Raw genomic sequence first — 24,156 nt, 5'->3', positions numbered from 1 at the left:
ACTTTGACTTTGATTTATTCCTTCGTCCGGACTCCGATTTGACTTCCGTTTTCTCCTACGGGCTCGTCTCGACCTCTACTTTTCAACCACGTACTGACCTTGACCAAATTACCAGAATGTCCTTGACTCAAAATGACCAAAATACCCTTCATGCATCTTTTCCTCGTTTTTAACCGTTTTTCACACCTAACTCTCCAAAAGTCACCTAATCAAGAAAACCAACCATTTTATTATAATAAAGACTCGAAACCGACTAACTTGGCTAAATTAAACGACTTAGATGGGACATTTTCATGACCCATCAATGGCCGTTCCAAACTTGAGCGAACAAGAGATTGAAGATGCTATGTATATGTTCGGAGACAAACCCGAACTTACACGTATATTCCTTGACTTTCCTCAATCGAGAAGAGCATCATGGTTCAAGAGAAAGTTAACCAACGGTTAATCGAGGGTCAATTAGCTGCACCTTTTCGCAAATCGATATACTTTAGTATGACTCAACTTAGCATTAGTATTAGTGATTTAGGAGATTGGATTTTAATAATTTTAGCCACTTATTCGCGTATTCGTTTGACTCGGTTTTAGTTGTTAGACATTTTGAAAGTATATTTTTATGGATTATATGGTTTTATTTTGATGTTTAACAAAATATTTTTCTTGGTAAACCAAACATAGATAAAAGTAAAAAAAGTAAGAAAAATATTCTTTTTCCCTAGCGACCCAAACATTGGAAAATTAAGAAAATTGAGAACTACAAATTTTTCCCTTAATGAACCAAACAATAGAAAATTTGGAAAGTATTTACGGAGAAAAAAATTCTTAGAGAAAAAATTACTCTGAGAAATTTTTTCTCTGTTTTTTTTCCTTACCCCAAATTGCTATCAAACACAACCTAAGTTAATGAACTTGATGACTTTTATTTTTTGACAAATTATGGTGTATACCCGGTGGCAGCCCGACAGGTGCCCGACATGTCCGACTAAAAAAAAAGGCCAGCGCTTTGGGGAAAGCAAAATAGTTTTCGGGGTGTGAAGACTTGGTCAAAAATTGGTCAATTTTGTTTGACAATTTTATTTAGGGGGAAAGCAAAATAGCTTCTCCACCTAAGCTCTCTCTCCACTTCACTTCTCTCCCTCCACCTCATCTTGATGCAGGGGCACCCGGCGTGGACGCTTTTTGCCGTGGCCTAACGGCCACGTAGGCCAATCGCCATAATGATTAGATTTAGGAAAGTCCCAGTTTTAGCATGATTCGTATTGAATCTAGGTTTAAGAAGTTACATTATTTCAGTATTTCCATTAATTGGGAAAGTCTAGTTTGAGTCTATCTATTTAGGAAGTTGCAGTATTTAAGTATTTCCATTATTCAGGAAAGTCCAGTTTGAGTCTAACTAGGAAAGTATGATATCCTATAAAAGGAGGTCTAGTCTGTCTTTTATTTTCATGTTGAAGAGAAAACCCAATCAAGTTTAATCGAGTTTACAGTTATTTAGAGTTATTTAATCGTTATTTTATCGTTCTTCGTATTAGTTTATTTTATTCTTAAATTCCGCTGCGTTCTACATCATGTGGTATTCAGAGCCACCAAAGTTTTTGGCTAATGATTCTAGAAAAATTTTTCCAGACCAGTTACATCAGTATCAATCGGATTTCATACACTGTTCGTGCAAAGTGGGAGTTACGAATCACCTTGGTGGTATTCATCGTATGCGGGTCCATCAAATTAATTTCTTCGTCGAAACGGTTCGGGACGAACCTCGTGGGAGAAGGGGAAGCTGATGCAGGGGCACCCGGCGTGGACGCTTTTTGCCGTGGCCTAACGGCCACGTAGGCCAATCGGCCATAATGATTAGATTTAGGAAAGTCCCAGTTTTAGCATGATTCGTATTGAATCTAGGTTTAAGAAGTTACATTATTTCAGTATTTCCATTAATTGGGAAAGTCTAGTTTGAGTCTATCTATTTAGGAAGTTGCAGTATTTCAGTATTTCCATTATTCAGGAAAGTCCAGTTTGAGTCTAACTAGGAAAGTATGATATCCTATAAAAGGAGGTCTAGTCTGTCTTTTATTTTCATGTTGAAGAGAAAACCCAATCAAGTTTAATCGAGTTTACAGTTATTTAGAGTTATTTAATCGTTCTTCGTATTAGTTTATTTTATTCTTAAATTCCGCTGCGTTCTACATCACATCTTCTCTCTCTCTTCTCCGATAGGTCGCCGGCCGGAAAATTTTCCGGCGGGCGACCATGAAAAAAAAAAAAAAATTTTCACTCACTCACTCTCTCTCTCTCTAGAAACTCCGGCGAAGGGGTTTCCCTTCGCCGGAGTTCCGGTCTGTTCTTCAACAGACCAGTTCCAGTCTGTTGAAGAACAGGCTAGATCCTGTCTGTTGAAGAACAGACCGGAACTCCGGCGAAGGGAAACCCCTTCGTCGGAGTTTCTAGAGAGAGAGAGAGTGAGTGAAATTTTTTTTTCATGGTTGCCGGCCGTCTATCGGAGAAGAGAGAGAGAAGATGAGGTGGAGAGAGAAGATGAGGTGGAGGGAGGTGAGGTGAGGTGGAGGGAGGTGAAGGGGAGAGTTTTTTATTTTGAACCATATTCCCCATAAAATATGTTTCCCCGAAAACTTTTCAAAATTTTGCATATTCCCTTTAAAATTTCACACCCCGGAAACTATTTAGCTTTCCCCAAAGCGCTGGCAAAAAAAAACTAGAAACGGACAAACATTTTTACGGAGAAAAATCGAAATGCCCGTCCGGTTTGTGGGACTGTTACCCATCCCTAGCCCAACCCGTTCAAGCGTCCAACAAGGAATGCTATTCCTTCCAAATTAGGGATGACCGGACGAGTGCCTGCTTACTCTCTCTTAATGAAAATGGTAAGCGAGGCAAGAAATTTGGAGCCAATAAACGAAAAACAGGCACTCTGATCAGAAAAAAGATAGTCTATAATTTCGATTGATAAAAAGAAAAACTCTTTAACAAAATGGCGATTTTGAAGACAAGGAGGAAAAATTATCAACAAAATGCATACACTTCATGGAATCAATTGTTTCCAAGATTTTCTTCAAAAAGACTCTTCCATTTGCTTTTGATTCTTGCTTTACTAGCTGTAATTCCTCCTATTTTCTTTCATCTCAGACTCAGACGATTCCAACAGGTTATAAACCTTACATTTTGTCCATCTGATTACAAACCCTAGAAACTCATTTTGCAAGCTTCTCTTAACATTTTAACCAAACCTTTTTATTCTGTGCAGTTACAAATCAAGAGATGCAGCTGGATAAATAATCCTCCTCTTGTTTGTGCTCATGGTGGTGATCCAACCCAAGCGTTTCCAAACACTGTAAGTACATATTAGGTTCTATGTTTCATTCACTTGATGGATAAATTCTAGTACTATTCGAGATGGTTCATCGAAAGAAGGGTTCGTGATGTAATTAGGCACCAAGAAAAACATAATCACTTCTTTTACTAGGTTCCTACTGTTAGACATCAAGGAATGAAATTTCGGTAGACATGGAAATATTTCAGTTATTTCGACTGAAATATTTTGAAATTTATTTCCTTAACAATTAAGAGAAACTTAGTTAAATTTCGGTTTTGATGCAAAAAAATTTCGGTAGGCATGCATTTTGAAATTTAATTCGTTGCTATTAGTAAGTCGCTGTAGAGCATAAGGACTGTTTTTTTTAAGGACATCATGTCCTTACACTCATGGTTACATCGTAGGGCATTTATTCATCACGAGGATTGAATAAGCACATAATTAATGAGCCATCGGAGAGATACCTAGACAACCCATCACGAGGATTGAATAAGCACATAATTAATAAGCACATAACTCATGAAACTAACCCTAGACAAGCCATCAAACAACTAAGTAGCACTTTTATTTTTTTTTGAAACTTTGAATTAATATTAAACAAGGAAGACTATACAAGGGGTGGGAGGTTAATGGACAGGTTAGCCAATCCACGCCTCCCAATTGAAGACAACATCATTGAAATGGGAAGAACCAATACAATTTAGGTTTTTTTGCCCAGCCAAAGATAACAGACTTAATGTCCTCTACATCTAGGTTCGAGTTTACATTCCCATCCTTAAAAGTCTTGTTATTGCGATCTTTCCATAGGCTCCATACTATAGCTGCTGGTATTAAGTTCCATATCTCCTTCTTTCCTCGCGGCTTAGGGTTATTCTCCCATTGATCGAAAAGGTTAGCCACCGAAGATGGAAAGCACCATTTGATACCTGCCGAATTGAGAAAGTATGTCCACAGACCTTGCGCCACCTTACAGTGGATGAACAAATGAGCACTAGTCTCCTCGCTATCCTTACACATGATGCACCGATTGATAATCATAAGACCCCTTCGTCTGAGGACATCCACCGTCGGGACTCTATTGATGAAGATCGCCCAAAGCATAAATCCAACTCTCGGAGGGATACCTTCCTCATGAGGATCTTCACTAGTGTTGGATGCATGATTTGGTCTCCTGTTTCCATCAAAGAGTAACATTGCTTGACCGTCAATTTCTCTTTCTCCTCCCTTATCCACACCCTAGAATCCTGGTTACTATTTAAACTAACCTCCTGGAGGATCCCTAGAAGCTCCACATAGTCCGTAACTTCCCAGTCATTCAAGCTTCTCCTAGTTTTGATGCTCCACACCCCGGATTCTAAGTCGACCATCTCACATACTTTCGCCTTCTTCTCCACCGCGATGGAGAAGATGTTAGGGAAGCGATCTTTTAGCGTCAAGTTACCTAGCCAAATATCCTCCCAGAACATTATCTTCTGACCACTACCCACTTTCCACTTGGTAATTCTTCTGAAGTCAAACAAATTATTTTGGATTCCTTTCCAAAACCCCACAGCCATAGGATAAGTTTTTAACCTTCTTCGCCCAAGCATCCGGCTCAACTCCGTACTTATCCCCAATTACTTCCTTCCATAATTTGCCATCTTCCTTTTCGAACCTCCAGAGCCACTTAGTTAGAAGAGCCTGGTTCATAGTCTTGAGATTCTTGATACCCAAACCCCCTTTAGACCGGGCTGTCTTTACTTTGCTCCAGGCTGCCCAGTGGATCCTCTTGGTCTGTGATTTTCCATTCCACAAGAAGTTACACATCTTAGAGTCGATCTCCTTCAGGACACCCATGGGAATGGAGAACAGAGACAAATAATAGGTAGGGAGTGCCTGCATCACCGATTTTAGAAGAGTTAACTTCCCTCCTTTCGATAGAACATGCCCTTTCCAAGAGGCCAATTTGCTATTAATCCTCTCCATAACCGGGTCCCACAAAGACTTAGCCTTATATCTATGACCAAGAGGCAGTCCTAGGTATGAAGTGGGGAGAGTACCTATAGGACATCCAAACCCTTCGAGTACCACCATATTTCTATTGCTTTCCCCAGCCTCTAGCACCTCATAAATAAAAGACTTCTTCAGATTCACTTTCAGACCTGAACATAGCTCGTACCAAACCAGAATGTCACGCAGCTTCATTAGCTGATCCATGTCTTCATCTAGAAAGAACAGTGTGTCGTCCGCGAACTGCAAATGATTGATCTTCCTACTCGAGGCTGCGACTTGAAAACCCTTAATCCACCCTCTGACTTCCGCTTGTTGCATGCATTGACTCAGGACCTCCCCAACCAATAGAAATAGAAGGGGGGATATGGGATCCCCTTGCCTGATCCCTCGCGAGCTCTGGAACACAACAGAAGGTTGCCCATTGATCAACACCGAAAAGGTGACTGACGAGATGCAAACGTAAATCCAGACCCGCCATTTGTAGCCGAATCCCATACGGTTCATGATCTGGTAAAGAAAATCCCAATTTATACGATCATATGCTTTTTCTAAGTCCGCCTTGAGTACGATACCTCTGCGACCTTCTTTCCTCCTTGAATCAACCAACTCGTTGGCTATCATGACACCATCCAGTATTTGTCTTCCACCTATGAATGCTCCCTGAAAAGGGGATACAACTTTATCCATAACCGACGCCAATCGAGAGGCTAGAACCTTAGAGATGATCTTGTAAGCCCCTCCCACTAAACTAATTGGTCTGAAATCCGTGAAGGAAGAACTCTGCTTCTTCTTGGGAATCAGAACTATGAAGGTCTGATTAAGTCTCCAATCAAGTTCTGCCGAGCTTGAGAAAGCCTCTACCATTGCCATGAACTCTTCCTTGATGATATTCCAGCATCTACTGTAGAACGAAATAGGGAACCCATCCGGACCCGGTGCCTTGTCTTTAGCCAAGTCGGCTATAGCCTTCCTTACTTCCTCCTCTGAAAAGCTCCTTTCTAACCCGTCTGCCTCGTCGGGCGAAATATGAGGGAGATTCATACCTTCAATACTAGGTCTCCAAAATGTAGGTTCGCAGTAGATCTTACTAAAGTAGTTTACTGCCTCTTTCATGATCTCTTCTTCTTTTGTGATGTTGCCATTATCCTGAATGATGATGCTGATTCTATTTTGCCTAGCCCTACATTTCATTATTTTGTGAAAATAGGCTGCGTTCTTGTCTCCCTCTTTGAGCCATAAAGCTCTGGATTTCTGCCGCATGCTAATCTCCTCCTGAGCCATTAGACTCTCCAATTCTCTTTTCATTTTCTTCCTATCCTCGAATTCTGGTTGGGACAAGGTCTGTTGTTCCTCTTTCTTGTCTAGCACACATATATCCGACTACAGTAGTACAAAAGCCTTATGGAACTTGCTGTATTTCTCCCTTGACCACCCTTTGAGCTTACCTTTCAAGTATTGGAGTTTTTTCCAGAACGTATGGCTTGGAGACGAACCGTTAGGACCTTCCGCCCACCAAGTTGCAACGGCGTCCATGAAATCCGTCTCCCTCATCCACCTCTCCTCCATCCTAAATGGGGGTGGATTAGATTTAACTACCTCTGTCCTCAAAAGGATGGGAGCATGATCTGAGATGGGCCTAGGAAGGATGAGTTGCTCCAACTTAGGATATTTGTCTTCCCAGGCTCCACTGATGAGGAACCTATCCAGGACGTTAAGAACCGGATCAATTTGATTATTAGTCCAAGAATATTCCATCCCTTGTTTGGGAAGGTCCATAAGTCCATTGCGATCAATCCACTCCCCAAACTCTCTCATACTAGTCGTAACTTTCCTGCCTCGTTTCTTTTCATGGATAAATCTTATTACATTAAAATCACCCCCCACACACCATGGCATCTTCCACTTAGACGAAACAAGGTCCAATTCCTTCCAAAAATCTGCCCTGAGATTTCTCTGGCAGGGACCATACACTCCAGTGAAAACCCATTCAAAATCATCTAAAAAATTCTTAAAGTGAAAGGAAAGGCTAAAAGATGTTTTAAACACTTCCTTAACTTCCAACACACTACTATCCCACATACACAAAATACCACCGGAAGCTCCTATTGCTGGGATGGCATCCCATCCACAGCTTCCTTTACCCCAAACAGACCTAACAAGAGACTCAGACACATCTACTACTTTAGTCTCTTGAATACACAAAACAGAAACAGCAAAATCTATAACTACTTTCTTGATGGCTAACTTCTTGGCCGGGCTACCCAGGCCCCTTATGTTCCAACTGAGAAGGTTTAGGGACATTTAAACTTGAGATCCCCCATACTTGGTGCCGAACGAGATCGAACCAGAGATGACGGAGGGTCCGACATACCCCAAGTGAGATTCTTTAACTCCCTGTTCAGCTTTCCTGGACTGGTCTTCTTACCACCTCCCAACTCCTTCTCGTCCTCCTGAATAGCAATAGCCATACCCACCTTTTCCTTTACACCAAAGCTCGCCCCCTTACTACCACTTGACTTATCCATCTGACTGACTCCTGGCTTGATTATGGCTAGAGGTGTTGTGTTGAGTACATCCTCCTCCTGATTAGTCTTCTTCTTCTTCTTTTTCTGTTGTAGCTCCACATCCTGAGCTGCCAACATTTGAACCACCCTTTCATAATCATCCGATCCTGAAAACCCTAACTCCTTGCCTGTCTTAAAGAACTGGGCCATCCTAGCTTCCTCATCGGCGCCTGCAGAAACATGAGTCCCTCCTTGACCTTGATCTGTTGGAGTAACGGGCTCTTCCACCTGCTTCGGCCCAACTGCCTTTGGGCGCCTGTAGTTTTTGGAAATAGTTCTCTTTACCGTTGGGATTCTACCCAAAGACCATAACTTTTTCTTGGACAAATCATGACTTTTCTTGAGGCGTTTGTACGTAATTGACTTTGTCCACTTGTTTGAGTCATTGACCATCTTAGTCAGAGCTTCCACCATTACTGGTCTGATTTCCACCCCCCTCATGTCAGGCATAGAGTGCAACTTCCGGGTTACTTCCTCAGTGCTGACCTCCTTAAAGCCTGCAACTTTAGCTTTTCCTTTCCTAGGATCTCTCTTGGGACTCGAGTCTGCCTTACCTTTGTCAACTTCAGTCTCCATCACCTTATCCTGTGGTAGGTCTGTTTCCATCGGGTCAGCGATAGGGTCATGTACCCGGGCCTCGAAGTTCGAACCTTTGGCAGCAACCGTTGTCTTCTCCGGTAAGGTGTTCTGGTTTACCGGCGAGAAAAGCACCGACGTGTCCTGTCTCCTCTCAGCGACCACTTCCGTTGTGATCCAAATCTGATAACTCTCACCATCCACCAGCAAGGTCTTCCTTTCCGAAATAGACCCGTTCGGTTTTACGTCCACCGACACGCATGCATAACGGAGATCCAGGAGGTGTGTAGTTTCATAGCTTACTGCAACTATCTCACCCAAATCTTCCACCAAACTAGCAAAAGTTCTGTCATTCCATAGGTGAAAGGGGATACCGTACATCTTGACGTCCATCAAAAGAGGGGTAACGATCACTGAGTTACAGTGTGGGTTCCATTTTCGAATAAACACTTTCTTGCCCGAGTTTTCCTCCACCAAAAACTCCATCGCCCTCAATGCGTCAGTAGGAATCCTCGTCTTTACCAAGGCTGCACCACTTTTGAATGGCAAGATCTCCACATCATTCGAACCTAATATTCCTTGCACCTTCGATTCCACCGATTTCCAGTGCGCCGACGAAGATTCTCTCTCGAGGATCACCGCTTTCGACCAATCCATGTTGTGAATATCTACAGATGCCATGTTTAAGTTGGGAGCAGAAGAGTGGTTGGGGGGTGAAGAAGAAGATGAAGGGTATTGATTCGACTGCTTAAAAGAGTGGGGGTATTTATAGGGGGTAGTGGGTTTAAATGAGGGTGGAACATTCTTGCCATGCATTGGCCCAATGAACGGTGGTGGTTGAGAGTTATAATTCCTATCACTGGATACGCCGGCTTGAAGATTATTCCTTTTTGGCGTGTAGGGTTTTGTTCCCTCTTTCCTAGGGATTCTCTTAGACAAATCTTCCTTCACAAATCCCACCTTGGCCTTATCCTGATCATCGATTTCTCTAAGAATATTGAATTTGTTGGAAGATCTAGGGATTGGTTCTATCATAAGGGCCTCTTGAGAGTTTTTCAAGTTATAGAATATGGAAGTCACCTCTGCAATGGCTTTCTCCATCTTGTTCCGCCCTTCTCCTTCCTTGCCTTTCGGAATGCAAATAGATCTCTTACTGTTATCCCCATCCCCTATTCTGTGAGCCCAGATGTACTCTCCCCTCTTGTTACTCATCATCTCCCACATCCAAAGACTGGATCCATCACGGAAGATGGCTAGTTTCAGTAACTCCTTCTGGTTTTTGGTGGCTTTGATCGCATTAAAAGTGAACTCCTTCAAACTATTCATACCTCCCAACGAGAGAGTTATGGCCCACTCCCTGTAATATCCTTGTTCCGAGATAACAAAACGACCTCCGTTGAGTTTGGAGAAGAGGAATCTCTTTCTATCTATGTACACATAGATACCATTCTTGGCTGCCATCGCTTACCTCCGGCAAGACGGTACCCCCCTTTTGATACCACTCAGCACACCAGACGGCGCTATACCTGAATCCAAGATTCAGTGCAATGGCCTTAGCGGTGGGCTGGTTTGCTGCGATCTCCAGGGGAGAATTGCTGCCGGCAATAAACGACGAACACCCTTTTCCGATGAAGGTCCCGAGACACAGAACTTCCTTTAGACTAAGTAGCACTTCATTTACACTTATTATAAATTTCACAGGAGAGGGTAAAATGCATCCCCCAACAATCAAGTGTTGTTATTTTGTTATCTCATCGAAATGTGTTAGTGATTTTGTTGTGAATTTCTAGGAAAGAGTTCAAGATTTTTCTTTAGTTTATAACGTATAAATGAAAAAAGTAAGTTTCTTTGTTAATTTTCATTCAGTGATAAGGTGCTGTGTTGATTGTTCCTTCGTACAAAATAATTATATTTCTTTTTATTTGTCTCCGAAATTTTAAAAGAGGGTGTTACTGAACTAATCCTTTATTAGTTGGTTATATACTTATTTATAGTCTAAATGTTCTTATCTTTTACCTCATATTTAACAGATTTCAGCATATCGAAGTGCTCTTCTTTCTCAAGTAGACTGCATTGAAGTTGATGTTTCTCGTTCCTCAGATAGAGTTCTATTTGCTCTTCATGACAGGTACTGTATCGTCTTTAGTACAGAAGATTCTTACCTTGATTTCTTTTAGGTTTACTACTAAAGATATCAGTCTGTTGCTTGACTTAATTTCTTTTAGGCTTTCTTGCTTCTTGCACTGTAGAAGAAAAGTATTCATAGGTACTAGGAATTCTGATTTCTTACTGCTTACTCAAGAACCACATTGGACTGGATACTAGGGTTTGACTGTTTAGTATTAACAAAAAAGCTAGTACCTAGAATTATAAACCTATAATTTGTGTCCATGAATCTAGTTAAATAGGAAGAATAATATAGAAAGGAGAGGTCCAATATTGCCCGTGATGTTCCTTATGGTGGCAAAAGTCCTTAGTCACTACACGAGGAAAGCAGGGGAGTAAGAATGGTTAAGAGGATTTTAAGTTAAAGAAGGAGGAGCTTCAGTTTATCATCTTCAATTTGCAGACAATACCCTTTTCTGCTTAGCCGCTGAGGAATCTCAACTCCGGAAACTAAAGGATATACTCATTGGGTTCGAACTAGCCTCGGGATTCAAAGTTAAATATGACAAGAGTAGCATCATGCCGGTGAGAGAAGTTGGGATCTTAACAATTTGGCGTCAATATTTAGATGTGCAGTAACCACGCTACCAACCATGTATATTGGGCTTATGCTGGGATACACTTATAGGTTGAATGCTATCTGAATCTTGTTCTAGGACGGACAAATAAGAGACTTTCAGCTTGGAAAGCAAAATATTTGCCTGGGAAGGTAAATTGGTGCTGATTAAGGCAGTACTACCTGCTCTGCCAATGTACTATCCGACCTTGTTCTCCATACCTGCAGGAGTCTGGAGACACATCTATACGAAGATGAAGAACTTCCTGTGAGACAAATTAGAAGAGGAAAAAAGAATTTCATTGGAAAGTCTGGGAACAGGGATGCAAGGGGATAAGAGGCAGAGGCTTAGGAATTAAAAACTTGAGAAACATAAACGATGCACTTCTAACCAAATGGCTTCGGAGATTCTGTAGCAAACGAAAAGCTCTGTGGAGTAAAATATTAGAGGAAAAGTATGGTTCGACCATAAGTGGAAAAAAACCAAAGAAATCCACCCAGACCTACGGTTGGTATGGATGGGCATTATGAACATGCAGGATAGATTTGAAATCATAACCAAGTGGAAACTGGAAAGTGGGGAACAACAATTCAGTGGACTTCTGGAATGGCCATTGAGTTTTTTATTTATTTATGTTGTTTATCAGTTTTGTTCGAAGTTGTACTGCAAAATGGACTATTGAGTATCTTCTTCTCTTCATACTTGTGAAATATGAAGCAAATGAATGAAAAAGAGGTCAATTAAGTGGTCAGGCCCGGGCTGAAACCGACAGATACCCGACGAGCCCGATATAGTTGCTGGTCTCGGATGGGCTTTAGGCACAAGGAACCTAATGTAAGCCCAGCCCTATTTGCCCAACTGCCCTAATGGATTCTCCCTAAGAGTGTCCGAGCCACCCGGCCCCTTGAAGTTGGGGGCCAGTGCCACCCGGCCCAACTTGATTCCCAGTCCTAGTGAAAGATTGAAAGCTAGTTGAGTTTCTAGCTCTTGATTGAAATTGTTCCTGACTGAATCTTTGGGCCACTACTGGAATCAGATGTTGAACCAAAATTCCACATTTGATTATGTGGAAGACTCTAACTAAACCAACATGGACAGCCTTACTTGGCTGCAGGTGGGACCCATGTAGCCGATACGCTACGTAAGGTATCCATAAATTCTTCTAATCTTCTGATACCTCTTAGGCTTTTACTACTCAAGCTTATGAAGATTACTTGGAGGAAGTAGGGTTTCAGTAAACTACATCTTGTCTCAGTGTTTTAGTTTTTCGATTGTCAATGGTCAGATAGCAAATGTTTCCGGAAATTAGTAGGAGATTTGATTTTTACATGTCACAGGCAGGGATTTGCGAAGGATTTCTGGTAACATGACTGTAAAAGTTGGGGACTTGAGCAAGAAAGAGGTAAGATTATTACATGTCAGCATGTTTTTCCAAGGTCTTGATTTTTAACTCATTTTAAAGTGGCCTTGTTTAATGTACTCAACTTTTCTTTGTTGATTAGGTTTCCTTATTTTCTTAATGTATTGTATGTTCTGGCTGTAGATAAAAGAATTGGGTGCCAACCATCTATTCCAACAAGAGTTTCATGAACAAGAAATGTCTACAGTCGAAGATGCTTTGAGGGTATTTTTAAGACCACATTTCTCTCAATATATATTAAGATGGATATGTATGGCATATGTTATGATAACCAGATAAGTCACCCATAGTGGCTGTGCTTATTTAGTAAAATCAAATGCCAATGCATGTAATCGTTGTTTACGATCCGTTTGTGCAGACATAATCACTCTCCATTTTTGTATTTGTTTGTTCTTTTTGCAGTTAATATCTAAATCAGTTCGATATGTGATCCTGGACGCTAAAGTGGGACCACCATCATATGAAGAAGGGCTAGCAACAGATATTCTTTCCATAGTAAGTTATTTATGCTTCTCTGACCTAGTTTAAGCACACAAATTTTGTAGCTTGAGGTTCCGACTTTGAACTTTTGCAGGTAGAGAGAACTCAGTGTAAAAACTGTCTTGTTTGGTCTAAAAGTGATAGTTTAGCCAGGGAGCTAATCAGACTCTCATCAGATATTTCTGTAAGAATTATATCAGCTGTTCTCATCTTTCCGTTGCCCTAATTTGATTTTATTTGATGTATTTATCGAGGAAAACTAGGATCTCAGGTAGAGCCCGATATTACTTAGTTATCGGGATAACTACATGTAGATATTTTAAACAAATGCGTATAGAAATTCTCTAATTCATCAAATTGAAATTTCGTGTTTGTCTAATTTCACGGGCCTGACTTGGTCCTAGTTTGGGTAAGCTCCTACACTTATATTCTGAAGCCTGCTATTGTTTTGGCAGGTTGGTTACATTGTAATGAACGACCCTTCGACCGGTAGTAGAACCAATTTGTTAAGAATGAAAAAAGCCAGTCTTGTTGGTGTTTACCATCCTTTGGTTGACCAGAAACTCGTGAAACTTTTGCATTGGTATGAACTATGAACTCCAACTAAAAATTCTTTTATGTGTCTGGAAGTTTGATATCTCAATTGTTGGAAGTTATTCCCTAAGTTTCTGGATACCATTACTTTCAAATTACAGAAATGCTATTTGTACTAAGAAACGTATTTAAGAGGTTCACTGAAACAGTTATTGCACTTAATTTTTATAAGTTGATAAAAATTTATGGTGGGGACTATGTGCATCACATTTTAACTCAAACCACAAATAAGGCATTTTTTGCATAACAACTAGATCTTCTTATCATGTACAGGTAATGTAGGGAATTCATTGTGCAGCCATGGCTGCTTACAAAGGTGTCCGTACCTACCAGGGCATTTACTGAATACAGTTTTAGGACGCCTATATCTAGACTCATTCTATTTATCTTATAATCATATTTGTAGTTGTTAAAAAACCTACTAGTACAGTTTCAGTCTAATCTTAGGTCGTTCACGAGAGCTACATTAACAGGCTTGTCTGATTTATGTATTAAAAAATCACTTGTTTTTGATAATTTTTAACAGGAGGAATAAGAAAGTGTATACTTGGACGGTGGATGATGCAGATTCCATGAAAAGAATGCTTTTTGAAGGTGTCGATGGCATTGTTACAAGTCACCCACAGATGCTTCAGCGGATCATGCAAGATATACGGACAGAATGCATTGAGGAAGGTTTTCCTTTGCCAAGATGATAGCTAGGCACACCTGGTAGTTAGATTTTGTATGTTCATCTTATGTGTACCTGAACAAAATTGTATAAGGTACATAATTTTTTGCTCTAGGTTATTTGAATAAAAGGTATTTGAGTAAACTGGAGGAGTGGGAGCGTCTATTGGCGCCCCTTTTTTTTAAACTCAATCCCGCTTTCTCCCTTGGCACCCCACGGACTAGTCAAGTCTGAGTGCCCTCGGACTAGGCGTAATCCATGGGCCCCGGACTGTTCAGTCCGGTCCGGAGCCCACGAAAAGTGCTAAGACTGAAGGTGGGCCTGAGTAAAAAAAGGAGGAGCGCCTAGAGGCACCCAAAGGGTTAGGGAATAGGAATAGTATAGAAAAAACAAACAGATGAGGTGGCAAACGGACATTTCAAGTGTGAGGTCCTTTTTAGTTTGTCCTAACTGGCTTTGGACTGCTCTTTCACGTTTTCCTTGACAGGAGTTCCCCCTCTTCAATTCCTTCTTCTCTCTCTCTCTCTCTCTTCAAAAAATGTGTATTTCGTGAAGGCCTCTCTCTGCACAAGTTTTCTTCTTGCTGTTTTGTGTCAACAACTTGGAACTATGGCTGCAAGATCAAGAGGTCTCTCTCTTTCTTTCTCTTTATATATATACATATACCATTCTCTCTCTCTGTCGAACGGATTTGAGTTTTATGTTCTTTTTGTTTACAAATGGTGGAATAATTGGATATATTCCGGATTTGCAACCCTAGAGCCTCCAAATCATTCTTATATGGGTGTTTTTGGGTTTACCCCTATCAGTAATGGGTAATTGAGTTACCCCTGCATCATTATCTATTTAGCTTACCTACTTCCGTGATGACATTATGTTAGACCCATTTTTGGTGACCAAACTTCCCCTTACATGCGGAAATTACGAAATTGACCCCGTGAGACTCCTTCGTAATGATGGTGATACAGAGTCTCACAAGGTCGTAGGAGGTAAACTCAATTACCTATTACTAATACTAATAGGGATAAACCCAAGAAACCCTTCTTATATAGTGCTATAATAGAGAACTTTGCCTATTATAGCACCCATAACCAATATAGATGTCTCCAATAAGTGTTAAAAGTGCCTCTTTCCCTCTTGGCAGATTTTAAAGAAAATTTGCCTGGATGGAGACGCCTTGAAAACTTCCCATTTGTTAATCAAATTGGTCAGTTAAAAATAAATTGAACTACTATTATGTAGGCCATGTTAACAGAGTGTAAGAATAGGTAGGGGGCTGGAGTTTCTAATCTACTACTTATTATCTTGAATACACTAATCACTATCGAACCTTGGCAGGTTAGATTGAATCCATGGAAATATCACCAAAACAGTCCATACAAGATTCCACGCCAGTAACAACGTACGTCCAAGCTGATACAAATAACTTCCGCGAATTGGTTCAACGTCTAACTGGTTCATCCGACGACAGTAGCAAAACTACAACTTCAAATGTACATCAAATAAACAATGAAGGTGAAGGAGCGCCCATCAAAGGTATAGGAGTTAAAAAACCAACATTTAAACTCCATGAGAGAAGATAATACTCAAAATCTAAGCTTGAAATATTAAAACCCAATTCTCAATTCAAATCGGGTTCGCCTCTTTCCTCTCCATCTAGAACCGGTTCTCATACATCTCAATCGGTGTATTCCCCTACTAATATTGGTCTTCTTCCAAGTCCTTCAAACACTTTTTCCAAGTTATCCATCTTTGAAGAAAAAGAGGAGGAAAAGGCGATTAGAGAAAGACGGTTCTATTTGCACAGTTCACCCCAATCTAGAACCGGTTCAGAACCGGAACTACTTGCATTATTTCCACTAACATCTCCAAAATCTAATCAAGGTTGATTTTATATTCTTCGTTTCCCATTAGAGGACATGAAGATTTTGCAAGAGTGTGCCGCAGCTTTGTGTTGCTTGTAAGTTGTAGTGTAAACGAAGAATTTATTTGTTTGGAACACTGCTGACTTAATTCTATGATTTATTTTATGTTCATTAAATTATTATGATTGGTAGTATGAGTAGAAGGTGGTGGCTTTAGAACATCCAAAAATATTGTTGGGGGGCATAAAGACTCGTAGGGAATGTTCTCTTGTGAATTCAGTGGTTTCGTATAGAGGGGCTTTCTTAACAAATATTGGAAGCCCCCATAAAAATTCTCAAACATTATTTTGAGTCCAAAAATTACTTTCTTGATTTTTCGTCCCTAATCTCCCTCTTCACTCTCACCTCTTGTCTTCATTACCCTTCTTGCCATCGCCGCCCACCACCTTCCATCGCCCCAACTAAGTTACGACCAAAGCCACTCCCAAACAAAGTGGTCCCCTTAATTTTATGACCAAATGATCTTCCATAACTAGTGATGCTTAAAAGGCCGGGTCGGGTCGGCCCGGCCCAGGCCTGTCCAGGCCGGGCCAGTAACCGAGCCGGGCCTAGTCAACCCGGGTTGAAAATGTCCCGGGCTGGGCTCAACCCGGGTTGGCTATACAAGGGCCCAGCCCGGGACCGGGTATAGACCCAGGCCTGGCCGGGCCGGGTTGAATCCGGGCCGGGCCGGGCCAGCCCGGATTTTCTATAATATATATATATTTTTTTAAAATATTTGAAAAACCAAAATTTAAATTAAAAAAAATACAAGTCTATTGTTTATTTTGAATATAAAAAACTAAAACTTTAGAGGCGATTTTCTATAAATAATGACATGATTTAGAAATGACTTTTGGAAAGATTTTAGGAATAGTTAATAGGATATAATTTTCATAAATAAGTATAGAAAAGATTTTTAGAAAGAATTTTTTGAATTGATTTTAGAAATTACTTTGTGGAAATAATTAATAGAGGGTGACTTACATAAATAAATTAATAAGTTTAGGAAAGATTCTATGAAAAAAATTTTGGGAAATGATTTTAAAAATTATATTTTGAAACTAATTAGTAGAGGATGATTTATATAAATAGAAGATGATTTACATAAATAGGTTAACAAGTTTAAGAAAGATTTTTGAAAAGATTTCGTGAGAGTGATTTTAGAAATTACGTTTTGGAAATAATATAGAGGATGATTTAAACTGTAACATCCCGTGTTTTTAAGGTTAGTTAAGGGACTATTTGACATTTGGGTCAAATCAAAGGAGGGGCTAAATCAACAAAGAGTGCAAAATAGGGGGTATTTTGCAATCCTGCCAAAACTAGGGACTAAACAGGAATTTCGTGAAACTTCTTTAAAAGAAAGAAAAATCAGAACTTCTTTCTCTCTCTGGTCGACTTTTCAGCAAGGCTAGGGTTTGGAGGAAGCAAAAAATTTGATCAAGAGAGGAGTTGGGATGATTTCAAAGGGGAATACTTGATTTTATCGAATTCAAGCATGAAGAGATGATTTAAGCATGGTTACATGGAATTTGGGTAAGAGATTTACTGTTTCTCTCTCTAGAACCCATTGTTTCTATGGTTTGAGTTTTAATTGAGTTTCAATTCGAATTTGTAGGAAATTTGGAAGGAATTGATGAAGATAGGAAGTAAACCAAAGACAACCTAGGGTTCAAGGTAACAAACCAATGAATTAGATGTTTTGATGTAAATATTCTTAATTCTAGGGTTTAAGGTTTATGGAATTTGGGGATTTTGATGATTCATGTTGTTTTAGGATTTATCTAGTTGAGAATTATACAATTTTGATATAAAAGAAACTTTAGAGAGATTATGTGATATAGGTTATCGATCGAACGACAACTCGAGGGACTGAATTAAACCTACTGTCCGAGCCAATCTGGGATTGATATGTTGCTCGTACGTACTTTCATAAAACACGAAAGTCGTAGCTTAGGTTGTTAGCTTTCCGAAAAGGTATGGTACAAGTCTTTTCGATAATGGACGAAGGAGTTATGACTGTTTTACCGAGCAGCACGCAGTTTACCAAACATGAAAACTGCTTACTGTTTTTAGTAGTTATCTAATCATAGATGTTTCAAATGTTATTGGAGTCTTCTCCATTATTGTAGCTTGTCTCGATACGATTCCAGAAAGGTATAGTACGAGTTTATTGGAGTTCGGATGAGGGAAATATGAGCAATTTAATACGCAGCGTACGATCAGTGAAACTAATGCGCTGTTGCGTATGTTTTGTGATTTTCGGAGATGTCCTAATTGAAATTAGAGGACACACCTTTAGAGGAAAACTTCAGAAATGTTATAAGCTTTCCAATGATATAAAATTGGGTTGAAACGAAATAACTACGAGACAATTATGACTGTTTTACCGAACAGTGCGCTGTTGAGAAAATTCAGTTTTGTTGTTGTATGAATTTTGCAAATTTCGAAGATGGCTAACTTGGAATTTGGCCGAGACCTTTAGTTACTAAATGTTAAGGATATAAGTAAGTTTTCAACACTATTTCATCGACTTGAATTGGACATGGCTATGAAGTTAGACGATGGATCGATATTCGGTTATAGTTGAAGTCTTCGTGAGTTAGCGGTTTTGCTATTGTTTTAAAGATTTCATCGTTTTCTTTTAATTATTGTTTTTGTCGTATGAAGGTTCTTATCGAAGAACCTAATGTTTATCTCTTTTATTTATGGATTGGTAGAGGGGGGAGCCGGAGCTTATCGTTGACGATGATGTTACGGTTTCGGCGGAGCAGAAGTACCGCCAGGTAGGGGTTCTGAATCCTTTATCCAACATGGTTTTATAGATAATGAATATGCTAGATTCTATAGTTATATATGCGCCACTATAACTAGAGTTTAGGTAGCATGAAACTCGATTTTAAATGATGAACTGGAATATGGTTGAATGTTTTTACTGAGATATGAGAAATGCTTTCGAACTGTTTTTACTATGATTGCGAACTACTTGGGATTTTCTTGTATGTACCCGACTGCGGATTATGTCAACCTACGGGCACGTAGCCATTGAGAGTAGGATGACATGTGGACACGGGTGTGAACCGTGTGAGACCGGTGAGGTGGGCGACACTAGTCATGAGACCTGTGGGAGTAGAGTGCTTCACTTGCTGGCCATTGGTGCTCGTGCCTCTAGCTCGAGGCTCAGGGCCGTACACCCTGACCGCTCGTTGGGGAGGCGACATTGATTGGGATCCCTCTGCTTTGTGTGTGATATGGCTATTGGTTGTTCCACTTCCGTGTTTGATAAGATAATGAATTGAATATGAATATTGGTTTTGATATACGAATGAAACTGATTTTGAAAGATCGCATTAGATGCATGACAGGGTACCGAAGAGAATGAGGTTCAGGTCCTTCCATGGGTATTGGGGGACGGCTCTCTTATTCGAACTCGGTGATCAAAAACTTATTTAGATACTTAAGGTATATATGTATCATGAGGTAAACTCTTCAATGATTGCGGAGTCCCTTAGTGGGAGAGGGGCTTATCGGCTAGGGGTAAGTCTCTTTCTCGAGGAGACGTAGTGCATTAGCTAGTGCCATAAATGGGCTGGTACTATCTAACGCACTCTAGGCTCTCCTGAGGAACTCTCCTCTTATTGGGAGCGCACCATGGGTGGACAGCTAATCACTGCTATTGCTTGCTAGATTAAGGAAAATGGTTTTGTATATAGTATATATGGTAACTGGATTGATAACTCGTTTTGTCATGATGTTTACAACTTATTAAATGAACTTTTGAAAACGTGATGGGTTTTGGATTGGTCTTCTACCAGAATAACTCGTGTCGGTGAGTATTCTGACCCCCTACCAGTTGTTAGTGTGCAGGTGCTTTGTCGTAGCCTCGAGGCGGAGTTGTATTCCAGCCGGTGATCGTGTCTGACGAGGCTAGTGGCGTTGTGTCGTTTTCTTTGGTTTTTTTGCTTATATGGTTTTTCGTTATTTCCAAGTTATGTATTTATTGCAGAAACCAAACTCTAAAATGTATATATATAACACTTAGAGTGGTTATAAGTTGTATCGATGTGTAAGAGGCTTTTATAGTTCTTTTTGTGGTTCGGGTTTCGACCCGAAACTGAGTTGAGTTTGTTTAGCTTCCGCTCCATAGTTTATTTTTGGTGTATGCGAATGTATGGTTTGCATGACAGGTTTACAGGTGCGACCGGTTCGATTTACAGAGGAGACTCTGCCGGATTTTAGTCTCGTCTGTGAATTGCCGGGGCGTGGTCGTGTCTATTTTGGGACACGGGGCGTCACAGTTGGTATCAGAGCATTTAGTTCTGGTGACCTATATCAGAGCAGTTAGTTCTGGTGACCTATATCAGAGCAGTTAGTTCTGGTGTCCGATAAATCGTGTATAGTTTAGAGCATTGACTGCTCTAGACTTTAGGGGAAGATAAAAATGGCAAAGACTAGGTGTCTAAAAGCTTCAAGATTAAAAACTATCAAGAATAAAAAAAAAGAAAAAAAACAGGTTTTGACGGGCCGGGCCTGGCCGTCGGGCCCAAACCATAGGCCCAGCCCGGGCCCGGTATAGAACCCGGGTTGGCCAGACCCGTTTTCCGTACGGGCCAGGCCGGGCCTGTACGGAACGGGCCGGTCCCGGGCCCAACCCGGGCCTTTATAACAACACTATCCATAACCATCATCACTATCTTCGCCACCACATCATTCATAAAGAGATTGAAAAAACTTTGGGGCTAAAGTCATACTCACTAACATAGGTTACTAACTTTGAAACAAAAAAAAAACGACCACAATGTTGAAATTTAAATAGAAAACTAGACTTAAAGAGATAAACAAGTTGTATATGTTTTCCCACTTCTATAACTCATACAACTATATATGCTCTTAGAGAGAGAAAGAAGTTACAAATAAAAGGTACTTGGGAGAGAAGAGATGATCCATTTTGTACATGGGGTAATACCTATTTATAGAGTTAGTAAGGAGGTGGGAGAGATAAGACGGTTTATGAATCCCTGCATGCAAACCGCCTATGCAAACCGCCCATGGAAGTAACCTGCTAATTCCTTCCTCCCCAAGTTTCAAATGTAATTGGTTGATCTTTGAGGCAAGTATTATGCTCTAGGCACCCATGGCAATTATTCTCTTGGCAACCACTATAGATAAATATAACACCATATAATGGGCAACCAATATACAACACTCCCCCTTGGATGACCATTGCTCGAAGTAATTGCCTCATTAAAACCTTATCAGAAAAACCCGGTGGGACAAAATCTGATGAAGGAAAAAGAGTACAATAGCATAGATGCTGAGTGGTGTTGGATACGCGAAATTCTGCCTCGTTAAAACCTTGCCAGAAAAACCCAATGGGACAAAAACTGGACGAAGGAAAAAGAGTACAGAGCGTAAATATCCAGTGCTAACGATGCAAAAATCTCCATATGATAATAGGCTCCCCCTGATGAATATCAGATAGACTGATGTAGTCTTACATCGTTAAATTATTCACACGTCGCATACCGATGCCTTCGACTAGTTTTCGGAACGTTGTAGTAGGCAAAAACTTGGTGAACAAGTCAGCATAATTCTCACATGATTGTATCTTCTGGATATCAATCTCATTATTCTTCTGGAGATGGTGTGAATAAAACAACTTCGGAGAGATGTGCTCAGTCCTATCGCCTTTGATGTATCCTTCTTTGATTTGGGCGATGCATGCCGAATTATCTTCGTAAATAACTGTGGGGGAACTTGTGATAGAGACAAGACCACTTGAGCTTCTAATGTGCTCAATAATGGACCTAAGCCATACACATTCTCTTGTGGCTTCATGGAGAGCAATAATTTCTGCATGGTTAGATGAGGTTGCAGGCATAGTTTGTTTACTTGATCGCCATGAGAAAGTTGTACCTCCGCTTGTGAAAACATAACCTGTCTGTGAAATCCCTTTGTGTGGATCAGAAATATAACCAACATCTGTGTATCCCTTCACTTGAGAATCACCAGATAAATTCTTTGAGTAAAATAATCCTAGATCAGTGGTTCCTCTAAGATATCGAAGAATTTGCTTTACTCCGACCCAATGTCTCTTAGTTGGTGCAGAACTATATCTGGCTAATAGATTTACTGCAAAAGCAATATCTGGTCTTGTGCATTGAGCCAAATATGATAATGCGCCAATAGCACTCAGATATGGTACTTCTGGACCAAGAAGTGTTTCATTTTCTTCTTTAGGACGAAATGGATCTTTCAGAGCATCAAGAGACCTAACAACCATGGGAGTACTGAGTGGATAAGAATTTTCCATGTTAAAGCGCTTCAAGACCTTTTCAGTATATAAAGTTTGATGTACAAGTATGCCGCTGGTACTTCTTTCAATTTGTAAGCCAAGACAGAATTTTGTTTTTCCAAGATCTTTCATCTCGAATTCTTTCTTCAAATATTCTGCAGCTTTAGAGATTTCTTCTGGAGTTCCTATAAGGTTGATATCATCAACATAGACTGCGAGAATAGCAAATCCAGCATCCCCTTTCTTGATAAATATACATGGACAGATGAGATCATTTACATAACCTTCTTTAATCAAATATTCACTAAGACGATTGTACCACATTCTTCCAGATTGTTTCAATCCGTATAATGCTCGATTGAGCTTTAGTGAATACATGGTACATGGGTTGCCTTTAGGCAATTTAAATCCTTCAGGGACTTTCATGTAAATATCAGTATCTAATTTTCCATATAGATACGCAGTGACCACGTCCATTAAGTTCATCTCGAGTTCTTCCAGAACTGCTAAACTGATCAAGTATCGAAATGTTATTCCATCCATAACTGGAGAATATGTTTCTTCATAGTCGATCCCTGGCCTCTGCAGGAAACCTTGTGCCACGAGTCTAGCTTTATAACGAACAACTTCATTGTTCTCATTTCGCTTTCTGATGAATACCCATTTGAAACCTACAGGGTTTACATCTTTGGGTGTCGGGACTACAGGTCCAAAAACATCACGATTTGAAAGTGAAGTCAGTTCTGTCAGTATTGCTTCTTTCCATTTTACCCAATCAGACCTTTTCCGACATTCCTCAATGGAATGTGGTTTATAATCATCATTTTCAGTGATAATATCAGTGGCTACTGAAAGCGCAAATATATCATTGATGATTATGTTATCTCGATTCAACTCTTTACCATTACAAGCATAATTTATAGATATCTCTTCATTTGGAGATAACTCATGCTCTTCAGGAGCTTCTACCTCTTCTGGGGCTTCACCCACTTCTAGGGGTGTATTAGCTAAAGGTGTAACTTGTTGATTTGTTGTCTCTTCTGGAACATTACTTACTTGTAGTTGATTTTTCCTCTTCCGGGGAACTATATCTTTAGAACCGATTGGTCGTCCACGTTTCAGACGTGTTTTGGACGTTTCATTTGCTGTAATATTTTTATCTTGTCCTTCAGGGACATCTATCCTTGCTGGAACATTTGCAGCAGGTATATATGATTTTGTCACTCTCGCTGCGTCATTAAATGCGTCAGGCAATTTATTAGCAATCTCTTGTAGATGTATTATCCTTTGTACTTCAACTTCAGATTGATTAGTACGAGGATCAAAGTGAGACAAATCTGGAGTAAACCAAGAAAGTTCCTTTTTAGTAATATTTGCTTCAGGCAAATTTACTCCCCCTAATGGCGGGAAAACTGTCTCATCAAAATGACAATCGACGAAGCGTGCAGTGAAAGTCTCGCCCGTCTGGGGTTCGAGATATCGAATAATAGATGGTGTATCGAAACCAATATATATTCCTAGTCGGCGTTGAGGCCCAAACTTTGTGCGTTGTGGAGCTGATATAGGAACATATACAGCACATCCAAAAATACGCAAATGAGATATGT

At 40.2% G+C, this 24,156-nt stretch overlaps 1 protein-coding gene and 1 long non-coding RNA gene across 4 annotated transcripts; both read left to right on the top strand.

Annotated features, from left to right (window-relative positions):
• The first annotated feature begins 2,802 nt into the window (after nucleotides 1–2,802).
• On the top strand, nucleotides 2,803–16,383 carry GDPD4 (PLC-like phosphodiesterases superfamily protein). 3 transcript variants are annotated; one of them, XR_015227682.1, is made up of 10 exons: nucleotides 2,803–3,160; nucleotides 3,260–3,346; nucleotides 10,491–10,588; nucleotides 12,525–12,585; nucleotides 12,727–12,807; nucleotides 13,006–13,098; nucleotides 13,178–13,267; nucleotides 13,539–13,666; nucleotides 14,204–14,975; nucleotides 15,686–16,383. XR_015227682.1 is itself a non-coding variant. In XM_086648093.1 (9 exons), exons 1-9 carry the CDS (start codon nucleotides 2,987–2,989, stop codon nucleotides 14,370–14,372), a joined length of 981 nt encoding a protein of 326 aa, XP_086504219.1. In that variant the 5' UTR covers nucleotides 2,803–2,986; the 3' UTR covers nucleotides 14,373–16,383. The 3 variants fall into 3 exon arrangements, 1 of the variants encoding a protein (XP_086504219.1); XR_015227683.1 differs by having other exon boundaries at nucleotides 2,829–3,160; nucleotides 14,204–14,441; nucleotides 15,686–15,773; XM_086648093.1 differs by having other exon boundaries at nucleotides 14,204–16,383.
• Nucleotides 16,384–17,639: 1,256 nt separating this feature from the next.
• LOC147530932 (uncharacterized) lies at nucleotides 17,640–20,735 on the top strand. The gene is made up of 4 exons (XR_015228287.1): nucleotides 17,640–17,790; nucleotides 17,873–17,931; nucleotides 18,975–19,040; nucleotides 20,108–20,735. It is a non-coding gene; the product is annotated as an uncharacterized LOC147530932 (long non-coding RNA).
• Nucleotides 20,736–24,156: the final 3,421 nt, after the last annotated feature.

This window comes from Eschscholzia californica, unplaced genomic scaffold (genome assembly GCF_041429995.1).
Source record: "Eschscholzia californica isolate CP2 unplaced genomic scaffold, dmEscCali1.0.p SCAF_6, whole genome shotgun sequence".
NCBI lineage: Eukaryota > Viridiplantae > Streptophyta > Magnoliopsida > Ranunculales > Papaveraceae > Eschscholzia > Eschscholzia californica.
The sequence above is the reverse complement of the archived record's forward strand: the minus strand, read 5'-3'. Positions and strand labels throughout refer to the sequence as shown.